The following is a 13588-nucleotide window of genomic DNA, read 5'->3' on the forward strand; positions in this document are numbered from 1 at the left end:
CAAGATATGTAAAATTTGCTCCCCTTTTCCTCTCATATTTTGATCAAACTCATGTTTTTCCATCTCTTTGGGTCCATCTAAGGGATTTCAATCTGATTTCATCATAAAATATCTTGCATTTTCGTGGTGGAAATCCAAGATCTTGAGAATTCTACCCATCCTTTGGAACATCATTTTTCCTTCGTTCACTTACCAATTTGGTTCTCCTCTTGCACTTTCATATAACTTGCAGCTTAGAATATCACCATTCGTCTTTTTGATCAACTAGGAGCTGATAAACTCATCCAATTCTGACTGATGGCAGGGCAGAGATTTCAGATTTTGGGAATTTTCATTGGCGGAATTCCCAAGAACTTGGGAATACTGACCCAATTGGAGTTGGATTTCTTCTTCACTCGTCCAGCTACTTGGTTGTTTCTCCTTTGTTTCATCAACTTGCATCTTTGATCTGCACTCTCTATTGAAAGCTTCACCTAAACCTCATTCAAGGCAGGCTGAATTTTGTAGAGTTGGGGAATGTAGGATACCACCCCTATTTTGTGTTCTGACTGACTTTGACAGGCAATTTTTGTATATATATATTTTTTTAAATTTTGTGTTTTTGCTTCTATTTTATTTTTTGTTGTTCTCAAAATTTTTCGTTTGTTTTTTAATGAAGATGGAAAAGCTAAAGAATTTTAACACAACAATGCATTCAAATCTGAAATTAAATGTAACTACTGAGAAAATGGACATCAAGTGCTACTGAATCTGATTGTCATCAAATTCTGGAGATTTCTGAAAATGAGAAGTCTAATACAGGTCATACCAGGTAATGGTAAATGAGAAGTCTAATACAGGTCATACCAGGTAATGGTAATAATCTAAAATTGATCTCCAGATGATCTCTACATGCTAATTCCCTCCAATTAGCTGCTGGCGTCAGCTGCAGCAGACCTCTAATTAGTATTTTGACTAATATCTTAGCTCACATCCTCTGCTTTGGAATTCAGTCTGCAGTAATTTTGACTGGCGGCTTGTAATTTGTATCGTTTCTTCTTCAGCTTATCAAATCAGACCCCAATCACTTCCAGAACCCCCGGTCTGCTGCAACTGGTACTGACTACTTCTCTGAAACTTGCCTGGGAATTGCCAATCTCCGCATCTCACACACCATTCTGAATAATTTTGGCTCCATCTGGTACTGTGCGGGCCTAAGAAAGCTACAGGTGGCCAGCACAAATATCTGGAATTTGTCACAGCCTGCAATAGAATGTTTGACCCTTAGAATTGGCTGCAGCAATTACAATGCTCCTTCAAGTTGCTCTGAAATTAATTTCCTTCTGCTAATATTACCCTGGGATGATCTTTCACAACCGCAGACAATCATTCAATGAGAGTTTTTGTTCCCAATTGAACTGATCTGAACTGAAACCTCTGCAATCAGGCTCCCTTGACAGCTGCATTGATGATAGAAATAACCTGGAATTACTGCACAATGGTTTCCCTCTTTCTTTTTATCAAACTTTTCCCTCCAATGCCTAGTCGAGCCATGTAGGGTTTCCTCAATAGAATATAATATTAGAAAATGTTAATAATTTTCAATAACATTGACATCATGAGAGTTCTTAGAGATAACCTCCATTATGCACAAACCAACAAAAGGTTTATGTTGACCAAAATCTAATTGAACAAGCATTTGAGATTGGAGATTGGGTTTTCTTGAGGTTACAACCCTATAAACAATTGTCCATAATATTTAATGGAGCAGAAAAGTTGAAGCCAGGATTCTATGGACCCTATAAAATCTTAGGGAAAATTGTTGTGGTGGCCTATGAACTAGAGTTAATTGAAAGCAATAGAATTCATAATATTTTTCATGTATCACGGCTGAAGAAAATCCTTGGACAACAAATTGCTTGATCTGAATAATTGCCTCCACTGGATGATGAGAGAAAGCTTATCCTAGAGCCAGAAAGATTTCTCTACATGAGGGAAAAGAAACTGAGGAATAAGACCATTCCAGAATACCTGATCAAATGGAAAGGTTTGCCCAAAGAAGCAACTTGGGAAGGAGAAGAAATTTTCGAGCACCCAAACCTTCAATTGCTTGAGGACAAGCAAATTTTAAGAAGGGTGGACTGTAATATCCCTACATAAATATTATTATCTTATTTTAATGTCTAATTTTTAAATAAATTAACAAATAAATAATCTTAAATACAATTACGAGAACACTTGTGTTGAGCAAACAAATAATATTAATATGTAGTAATTATGAATAACCATTGTCTGTAAGCGGTGATGGCGATGGGAATTAGTTGACGCTTAGCATACATGTCATCGGGTCAAACAATGCTGACCAAAGGAAAAACGACAAGACAATGAATTATACGGACAGGCATTCATAATTCCACCTAGTCAGCAGATTTTTTCCAACGTTAGGGTGTAATACTCAAGGTTGACAGTTGTGCTTCCAACCATTTATGGCTGAGTCAGCAACCATCATTAAGGATTGGTCAACAGTGAGTGATATAATCAGTAAGACTCATAATAGTAATAACCATCAATTATTATCAGTGTTCCATAGGGACGTGTCCCTACCCAATTTCCCTGGCTCCCATCCCGATGACATTACGACAATGGGAATTTCCTGTCCCCAATTCCATTTCAAAAATGTGAAAAACGAAATGCCCTGGAAACGGGGTTTCACACGAAATAGGGGATGTTGGGACACCATTAGGTACCAGGGACAGCTGACCATCCCTGGTACCTAATGATATCCCCTTTTTTCCAGCCAAAAGAACATCTTTTGTTTTGCAAAAAGTTACTTTTTAATTGCTGGGTGGGCCCCACATGAGTAGAAGTAGCAATTAAAAATTATGAAAACCTATTTGGAGGTTAAATAGGTGAAATCTTGTTCATTTCTTTATTTCAACCATTCTTGGCAAGAAGAAAAGAAAAGAACATCATCAAGAAAGTTTTCATTTTTGAGTTGCAAGAGTAGGGTTTTCAATTTTTTTAATTTGTTATGTATTCAGCTTCTAAAATATCTATGGTGAACGGTTTATCAATGTTATGATATGCATACTTGAATTCTCTCTCTCTCTCTCTCTCTCTCTCTCTATATATATATATATATATATCTATATATATATATATATATATAAATATAAATTCCCCTATTTTTTTAATAGCTGTCCAATAAAAAATGGCTTTGAACTGTACCCGTACTGCAAACACGTCCCCGGTCTCCTAGAAGTCCCTTTCTTGGAAATTCTTTGGAGTATAGATTATTATTAATCACACAGCGATTCATCTCACCAGTGAAGCGGTGCAATTTGAGAAGAAACAAGCATGGGACACATGTCTATTAGCCTAAGTGGCCGAACATTCCAAATATTGGATATAAGTAGACATTCTGGTAAACCTTTCAGGCATCATCGATCTGGAAAATAGATAAATAAGAATGATATCTGGAGCAGACTAAGATGTTAAAAGACTGTGTACGTACTATGTACAAAAGCCCTGGTATTTACTATTAAGTAAAATGGATATATATATATATATATAGAGAGAGAGAGAGAGAGAGAGAGAGAGAGAGAGAGAGAGAGAGAGGAATATTAACGTAGATATATATCTGAATTCAGATTCTATTACTACATCAGCAATAAGGAGAGGGCTGAAGCAACCAATATCTGAATTCAGATTCTATTACTACATCAGCAATAAGGAGGGGGCTGAAGCAACCAAAGAAGAGGTGCAATTTGAGAAGAAATGAGCATGGGACATGTCTATTAGCCTAAGTGGCTGAACATTTCAAATATTGAATATAAGTAGACATTCTGGTAAACCTTTTAGGCATCACTGATCTGGAAAATAGAGAAATAAGAATGATATCTGGAGCAGACTTAGAAGTTAGAAGACTGCGTACATACTACATATAGCAGCCCTTGTATTTACTATTAAGTAAAATGGATATATATATAGATAGAGAGAGAGAGAGAGAGAGAGAGAGAGAGAGAGAGAGAGAGTGTTTAAAGGAATATTAATGTAGATATATATGCGAATTTAGATTATTAATACATCAGCAATAAGGAGAGGGCTGAAGCAACCAAAGATGGGCAGTCTAAATCCAATAGGATAGTTCCCAGGATGAGGTAGAGATCAGCATCCCTTTTAAAGCGTTGATGGCATGGTCCCAAGACAGGATTAGGGCTTGGATGTGTAAACTTTGAGGGAACTTGTCAAATGGTCTCTAAACACTTTGGGTTGCCTCCAATGTCTTCTTTCTTCTTGAACTGCAGTAATAATAAGATCAGTCGTAATATTAAAGAGATTATTATTATAATAGTAAAGGAATCCAATTATTTAATTTGTTAATTAGTGAACAATCTTCTATTGAATAATATAGATGTTGGGTCATTATATCTTTGTCAATTCAGCTCAGGACAAAAACATTGGTAATGAGTTTAAAACTAGTAATAATCGAGTATAAACCTAACAGGGGATATTATATAGCCATCCAAATTCCTTTCCTAATGCACATAATTGGTAGTCTATTGTACAAGCCATTGGCAAACCATATGCCTTACAACTTATTCATCTGCTCCTGTGTTGCATTGTTCATTGACAACACGGGTAGTGTCTTCCAGTTACTTGATGGTGCGGGCATTCAAACAACTTGCCATTTGACCTTCTTAGCAATCCCTTTGTGCAGCGGTTCTTTTTGAAGCTATGTTACACGGAAACGCTCCACGTTCCTAACACGTCCCCTTTCCCGTCCCCAAAATGTGAACCGTCCCCAAAAATGCGTTTTCTTTCCCAAAACGTCCCTGAAATGCATCCCCTGCTGTCCCCCTCCCCAAAACGCTGTGGAACATAGCTTTGAAGTCGTTTTAGTTTCTATGATAGTTTTGAATGGTAGTAGCTTTAAATATTAGTGCGCATTGTAATGAATTCTCCAATGCTAATCCAGAAATAGTTTTTTTAAGCCTTTGATTGTTAAAATGTTTTTTTTTACTTTTTATTACCTCCCACGCTTCAATAGAATTGATTTCATAAAAGAAATTCTTGGTTCTTACTTTTCCTGGCTAAATTTCTATATAGGTTTCTATGCAAGTCTTCACACTATGACATTCAAATGTTTTGTGTAGCTTGTAATGAAGAGGAGGATAGCAGGTGACCGGGGCAGAAAAATCACTGCTTTTGACTGAGTGTGAGTGTTAAGGCCTTACCATTTGGCTGTAGTAGCCTGATCTATATTTTTACTTGAGAATTATATGTAAAATTGTTTGCTCTTATTTTGGAACTATGCTGTTTGGTATGTAATGAAGAAATTAATGCACATTGTAAGTTCAACATAGAAGCTGCGGTCTACACAGGGATTTAAGTCCTTATACGTCTCTAGTAGGCAGAAGTAAACAACTCACAAACAAATTTTTTAGGAGGTCAGATTGTTAGTATAGTTGGCCTTTCCTTTGTTGAAAGTTGAAACAACTCTTAAGCAATTTGATGTTTAAATAAGGAATTTTCTGTTTCTCTTTGTTTTGGCATAATATTATATCGTTTTGGTAGTTTTGGATGATGCAGGAAATATTTTAGTAATCAATTTAATGATTTTAGATTACAAAAGCTCGACACCCATACAGATTTGACTACTTGTTTATCATTTGTTGTAAAGCATCAGGTTTATTGATACGCCATTTGTGTTCGGGAATTTGAGATACCACATGCTTTTACCTTTTTTTCGACATTGTTCCTTGTTTGCATGCTTGAAAATTATATTCTAGTTTTGTGTTTTGTGTTTACTTCAACTAGCACCTTAATGAATATTAATACATTGATACTTGAAATATGGGCATTTTAGATACGTTCTATGTTATAAAATGGAATTTAAACTTGGTTGATTTGGCATAAGTTAACCCTACATTTCTTTTTCTGTAAATATATAATCACATCACAATAGCAACCATACATTCTTGGGGCCTGGGCTATTACTTATGTTCATTATTCAAGAACTTACCCTCTTCTTATTTTCTGCATTACTGATTTGCAGAAGATTTTGTAGTGCAATCAGGGTAGCATCCAAGAAAGCATGAGAAATAATTAAGTACAATAGATTACTAATATAGGGCAGTGATCTAGGCTGCTTGTATATTCTTGCTCCGTCACCTATCAACCGACTTTCAGACAAATCAATTATTGCCATTGGGGAAATTATTCAGTATCAAATATCAGATGGGGGCCATTTTAAGAGAAAATTTACACAATGTCTCTTGGAGTTTTAGATTAGGCTGCTATGATAAGGCCATTTTCATTGACCCGCATGCAGTCAAATCATAGGCACTATTTTATTTCAAGATACAATATAAGTGCTTCCTAAAAATCCATGAAAAAAGGAAAAAAATCAAGGAGACATTTGCACTATTTCTTTCTCAGATTTAGATCAGGATGCTATGCTAATGCCATTTTCATTGTCCCACATGCAATCAAATCATAAACTACTATTTTATTTTAAGATACAATACAAGTTCTTTCCAAAATCCTTTGAGAAACAGTACAATTGGGTTGTTGGAGCAGCTGGTTAGGTGTCTATGTTGGCTTCTAGCCTTCTAGAAAGCCCAGTTTTACGGCATGTGAAGGATGTTTGGGTACTCTGCTATTCCTATTTGGTCTTCAGCTTTTGCCTGAGTTTGCTCTGTGTTCTGTAAGCGGGTTAGCTACCTTCTAAACAAAGGCAGTAGCCCATAATTGGTGCAACTTACCTTTTCTGAAGGTTCCAACACCCTTTCCATTGTTTTCCTTTACTGCCCTTGGCAAAAATATTTGTATTATGCATGGACTGAAGTTTCTAGAAACCAACTTCAAAATTTGAACACAATAACGATAAAAATCTCCCAAATGATACTTCATACATTATTTGATAATGAGACTATACATTATTTGATTACTGATTGACCCCTATTTAACATAGGCAGCAGTTGGTACATCTTATAAGCAATAGTTTCGGGCATAGTTCACAGACTCAGATTTGAGAGTACTTGGCAAGTCCAAAATTTTCAACACAGTTGACAACTTTGATAGTACCAAAAATTTAGAAATCTTAGAGAAACATATTTTGTTTGTAAAATTCAATTACAAGTGTATTAATTGTGACATCTTGAAAGCGAAAATGCATGGTTTTATAGCAAAGTTGTGAAACATACATTTTAACTAGCATTTTACCTGCATCAAAATTTTTATCCACATTTTCTGCACCTGAAAAAACATGAGAGTTAAACCTGTGAAAACTTGCTCAACAAAATAAACAGAGTACTCAACAACTCAGAGAGTACTTGTAAAGTTTGCAAACTATGGTGTTAAGAGCCTAAGACTACAACTCATTACTGTAATTCTGCAGAATAGCCCATATAATTACCTAAAACCTCCATTCCCTTTGTGACAGTTTTACTCCAATTGGTTGGCATGCAATAGCAAATTTTAATACTTCAAATTTAGGGCTGGCCACTTGGTACAGATGAAGGGATTCTTTTAAATGGCTGCTAGGTGGGTCAGAGGAGGCTTGAAATGAGTTGCTACAGATTCTTGGTTCTTGCAAGTTCAATTCCTTGGTGGGGCAGGATATTCTGTTCTGGGGTAAATATTTTGTTGGTGCAGGGTACTTGGAGCTTGATAAACAATTGTTTGGAGGTATAGAGGTGCCTTGATGCAAATAGGTGTGGAACAAATTTTCTTGGCCCAAATGTAATTTTTTTAAGGGGCTGATGGTTCAAATCAATGTCTTGGGATAATTTGGGCAAAATAGTGCTTCCTTGGTCACTCAACATGCATTTGTGTTTTAATAGTGAGGAGGGTTTTTCTGATCTTTTCTTCTAGTGCTCTTTCTTAAGGAGTTTTGACACTTTTAATTTGGAGTTTGGAATCAGGGCTACTGGCACTTTTGGCCTGCTGGTGTAAGCCTCCTACTAAGGCTTCTTTTCTTCTAGTTGCCTAGGTTCTAGGCCCCACTTTCATCATCTAGCATATTTGGTTGGACAGGAAACACAAGATTTTTCATGATGCTAGGATAGTTGTTTTTAACACTAGTGAAAAATTAGTCATTCTCTTTGTGAGACTATCTTGGCAAAGTGTGGCTTTGCTGGTGGTGTGGATTCCAGAGATGTTGATATTTGCAATTAGTTTAGTTTTCCTCTTTGGAGATGAATCCTTTTCTTGGGGTGAGTAGTAGGCAAGTCATGAGGAATAGATGTAGACATTCTTTGGAGAAGATAAGTAGTCATTGGACCCCTCATCAAGTTTTTTTGAAAATGAACACGAATGGTTCTTCTTGGGGAAATCTCTATCGTGCTGGTATCAATAAAGTTGGGTGTGGTAGCTTTGGAGTTGTTCAATTTGTCGTTCCAATTTATAAAGGTTTTCATTTGAATAATTACATAGAGGCTCTTGCCATTTTGTGTGCTTTTGGGTGAAGTTTGTTCTTGTTTGGAAAAGGGTTATATGTGAATTTGAATCTTAGTGTGTGGTGTCTCTACCGAATGATTAATGAATAGATGATGTTAGTTGACACTTAGCTTTGATAATTAGATAGATTCTTAGTTTGCATGGCTATTGGGAATTTGTCACTTTTATCCACATCACCAGGTAGTGGAATGAAGTAGTTGATTGACTGGCTAACTGGGCTTCTGATCAAATGCAAGGTTGGAATATTGTGGATTCGGGACAATTATCTTTAAAATTATCTCACCCATTGGATTAATTAGTGGATAAATATGAGCTGTTTAATGCTTTTTCTCTGTTGGGTGGTTGACCATTCTTGATTTTTAACTCTTTGTTTTGAATAAATTTTTACCCCTTGTTTAGTATTAGTAAGATGTGTTTGATACTATTATTTGGGAAGTTATTTCTTTAACGTAAAAGATCCTATCGTAGGAATTATGCTAGATTGTTATATATAGCAAATATGCCTTTCCCTTGTCTTTCAAACCTTCTCACCCTTCCAAAATGTCTAAGGAATGTTGTCTTATGCTTAAGAAGTTGTCTTGACCCCAAAAATGTGTCTAATGCCAAAATAGTGAATAGAATGTTGGCTTTGTAAAATCTCTTGTACACCCTTGTATTATATTGATCTCTTGAAAACTCTTTTGTTTCTTTTTCACGGTAAAAATCAATAATTATGTGTTTTTTTGGTTGCTCGTAAAATATCCTTTTACAAAAAGGTTTAGCTATTATTATATAAAGTACTCAAAGTTTCAAACGTTACAATTTAATTAAGAGTTTAGTAGGCCATGTTTTAGGTTTGAATGTGAATGCATTTAAAATGTTTATGGTTTGCTTTTTAAAGATAAATAGAAATAAGTTCAAAGTTCGAAATACAATTTCTCCCAAATGTTTTTCCAAAATATTATGGACTGTCAAATGTGGATGCATATTTGTTGGCTTCTTAAGCTACATTAGATTCTTGTTTCAAGTGAGATACATGCGATGTAGAGGTCGATATTGTGTTACATGCTAGACAAATGGATGCCCTAGAAATTAGATGCAAGTAATAGTTCACCATAGTTGTAAAGCAATTTTACCAAAAAAAAAAAAAAAACAAGATGGATTGTGGAAATTTGATATCGTTGATGTTGGAAGTGTTTGAAGTTTGATTTCAATGTTTTGTGTGTTTATGGTTTAAGGCTTAATGTGAACACGGTTAGAGTTAAGATTTTCATATAATATGAGTATTCAATACATTTAAAGTGTTTTAAGATTTTAATGCAGACATTCAAAATGTTTGGAATCTAGAATTTCAATTTTAATATGCATTATTATGTTTTTGATTAAGTCAAAAATAGGTTTTCAAGGGGTCTTGAAACCCTATGCAAAATAGGATTGAGAGGGACCCGAAGCTCTACAACTAAAACTATTCAAGACTTCTTACAAAATGAGACATGGCAGCCAAGAACAGAGGACCAACCAACAAGCTCCCCCCACCAAAACAAGGTGCTGCATGAGAAGGAATAATGCACAAAAGATACCAGCAGGCAAGCCATAAAGCACCAAACACACTATAAGATCATCCTTTCATCTTACCCTGATGGGAACAAAGGGTCATACCAAAAGAAGTTTGAGGAGATTCAGATTTCTTTTTTTTGATTGTAATCCAACTCTCTTCCACCTAAACAACATCTTGTCATGGAATCAAATCCAACACCAAAGTACCCCAACCTTGGAAGTTTGAACAAAATCCCACGGGAAGGGACACCAAAAATAAGAGTTGGTGAGACAAGACTCGTGTAATGAATTGGTCCAACAAAATGAGTAGGTCTAGTAGAAATTTGAGGTGGAGTAAGATCAATAGAATTGTGAGGTTTGGAACTTGTGAGGACCAAATAGGGGTCACTCACAACTTGATTAGGGACAAGATGATCGACAAAAGTGACATCAACGAAACTACCACCAACTCGATGCCCAAGAAATTGTGGAAGTGACAATAGTACACTGAACCATATCAACATCCTTAGGATGATTAGAATATGCATAATTATGTTAAAAATATTTATGTTTTTGATTTTAATGTAAAAACAAGTGTTTAGGTTATAAGCTTTAATGCCAAAAACAATAGTTTTAAGGGTTTAAGGTGAATTCAAATTTAACCATGTGAAGATCTAATTTTTAGCAAGAACATTGGGAGCTAACAAACCAATTCACCAAATCCTACCAAATTTTAAGCAAAGGAATTGCTAATAATAGATTGCAATTTGTTTAAGAAGAAAAAAAAAATAGATTGCAATTTGTTTATTAAAATAAGATCTCACCAAAATTTGTTTACATTGGAGCTTAAATTATCTTGGCAAATTCCCAACAAAGACCCCACTAATAGTATCTTGCAATCTGTTCACATTGGGGTGTAAATTAGATTCATGTTCAAATTAATTTAATGAAACCATGCATCTGTACCAATCAATGTCAATTTATTATGCAAATATCAAAATCAAATAGACATGCAAAATTATTTGAGGCACTACAAATTGGCCAACGATGATATACACAAGCATGACATTTAATTTTGGCCGCTCCATTTATTGAGCATAGCCCTAAAAGGTTAGGCCTAAATGATGTGAGCCTACCTAAACAAATACCACCTCTCCATTATAACCAAACCATCAAAATGTTCACACCTATTACCAATCTCAAGCTAGGATCTTGGTTCATGTATAAATTACAAGAGTATCATGCCGTGTAAAAAGATTGCTCTTTTTGTGTTTTATAATGGTCACATGCATTTTGCTTAGGCATGTGCATCTTAGCTTTGAGATGTTAGTGTCTTTGTCTTTATATTGTGTATTACAACAATTTGAATACACATACATCTAAACCACAAGTTGCCTTTGGCTAAGCAAGAACATGTAAGAGAACTTAGTCACATTGCATCATCATTATCAACTTTTGTCAATCAATTGAGATACAACCCGCTCTTATAAATCTTTATAATATATCCTTTTAGTTTATTTAATGAGATTTCATAGTTTAAAAAATAAAAAAATAACAAAAATCCAAAATGTCTACTATCATAAAAGTGGTTTAATGATGGAAAAATAAATTGGTAAAAAATGAGAATGTTGTGTTCCATCTCTATGCATATCTATTGAGTAGATAATATGTCTGTTTAGGTGGCTTGAGGGTTTGTATAATGCTGTGAAGTCTACTAGTAGCATTACCCAGATGTGCTATTGAAAGTCTGCTAGACAAAAAAACAATTATTGTATATTTATATTATAAAGAAGTCAATAATTTCTAACCAACAAGACAATATATCTAAGTCCCATTGACCATTTAATTGTATGTTTAATAATTATTTTTAGTTACAAGGGCTTATTAAATTTAAGATATTTGTAGTGATTTCATAAGAAGCATCAATTTTAAGTTATATTTTGCTTTATAACATTGATGATGATTTTCGAAGATGTTTTATTAACACATTAACTATGAGGATTAATTTATAAATTCATCTAAAGCGTATTTAAAAAAATAAAATTATAGTTTTTAAGTATATATTATATGATAAGGATACATTAAAATTGCATAATGGATATAATTTTTATTTTTTAAAGAAGTGTACTTGTATATTTTAAGAATTTATTGAATGCATTATATCTTTAATATTTCCATTCTCGCCTTGTACAATTGAAATATTTGTGTTCAATACAAAGATTGGATACATCAAGGTTCAAGACATTAAAATATATAACAAAACATGTATTATAACACTAAAGAATACATAGGCAAGAGCCTACAACACAACGGTAACTTGTGAGCCTCTCATGTGAGAGGTCTTGGGTTTGAATTCCCTTAACACATAACAAATAATTAATTACAACAAATAAAAATAATTAATCTAGGCTTCGACCGTTTACCGATCCAAAAAAAAAAAAAAACACTAAAGAATACATAAACATTAAAGACTATATTTTACACATCATATTAAGAAGTTTATTTTAGTTGTGTAAGTAACATTAATAATATTTTTTGATACAATTCTAGAAAAAATTAATGTGACAATATATGATTTTATACAAGACCATAAGAAGACATTGAAGTTTGTAGTTTGAGGTCAAGACATCATAAATAGTGTGGTCACATACATGAAATTGTCCCAAAATTATTATGTAACATTATGGATGAACTTAATCATGTTTCAAATAACTAAATGTGATACTAATAATGCAAATCTTATTTTATATCAACATACGCAAAGGCTTAACAATGCACTTTTTATTGAAAGGAATGAATAAAACGAGTCAAATCATAGCTTTTAATTGTAGTTGATGTTAGATAAGTTGTGATTACATTTAAATATATGTTATTTTCTCTTTTGTTGTTGTTAGTGTACATCTCATGAAGACTCTTGTGCTATTTAAATATGTTTATCTTTTAAATTTCATAAAAAATGAATAAGTTCACTTTGGAAAAAAAATGTCTTGTAAAAAGTTTCTTATGGTTGTCCATGCAAAAGGATATGGATATGGTGTTCATCTAGTCAAAGCCATAAAGTGTTTTATTTTAGCATTGTAGAAGGAACATCTAAAAGTGAATAAAATATCACAAAATAAAATATATGGATGGAAAATATAATCCTAATATGCAATTCTGTAAAATTAGCCAATTGAGACAAATTTTTATTTGAGTACAAATAAAATAATTAAAGTTATAAAGAAAGAAATATGTTATGTTCAACCATTGCACTATTATTTATTCTCATCCCAAAAATTTAATTGCTTTATGCAACATGGTATATAAAATAATTGTAAATGACTCCTATGAACTCCAACTTTTTAATGACTATTACAAATCTAAAACTCATTTGATAAAAGAAACCAAATAAACCAACTAGTGCACATGTTTTAGAAATGGTTTTATGAAATTATCTATTTTTTTTTTAATATTCCTCTTATTATCTTTCTTTTGTAAATAGGAATCCCATATATAGTTTTGTATAGTCAAAGTGAGCACTCACTTTGTCTTCTTTTTGAGACTTTTAGCCCTCCTTAGTGTGTTTCTTGTAATGTTTGCTCGGAGATCCTTGGAAACAAAGATAAAGAAAGACAAACATTTTTTTTTTGAG

At 33.7% G+C, this 13588-nt stretch overlaps 1 protein-coding gene across 1 annotated transcript in view; it reads left to right on the plus strand.

Moving 5' to 3' along the window:
- The window catches only part of LOC149528788 (uncharacterized), an 87824-nt gene extending 82300 nt beyond the window's left edge, over nt 1-5524 (plus strand). Inside the window, exon 3 of the mRNA XM_089809506.1 lies at nt 5136-5524. Within this exon, the coding sequence (XP_089665632.1) occupies nt 5136-5164 (29 nt within the window). The 3' untranslated portion in view covers nt 5165-5524. The remainder of the gene's footprint in view (nt 1-5135) is intronic.
- The last annotated feature ends 8064 nt before the right edge of the window (nt 5525-13588 follow it).

The sequence above is a fragment of the Cupressus sempervirens genome, chromosome 11 (genome assembly GCF_028749045.1).
Source record: "Cupressus sempervirens isolate cs-2001-9-10 chromosome 11, ASM2874904v1, whole genome shotgun sequence".
NCBI lineage: Eukaryota > Viridiplantae > Streptophyta > Pinopsida > Cupressales > Cupressaceae > Cupressus > Cupressus sempervirens.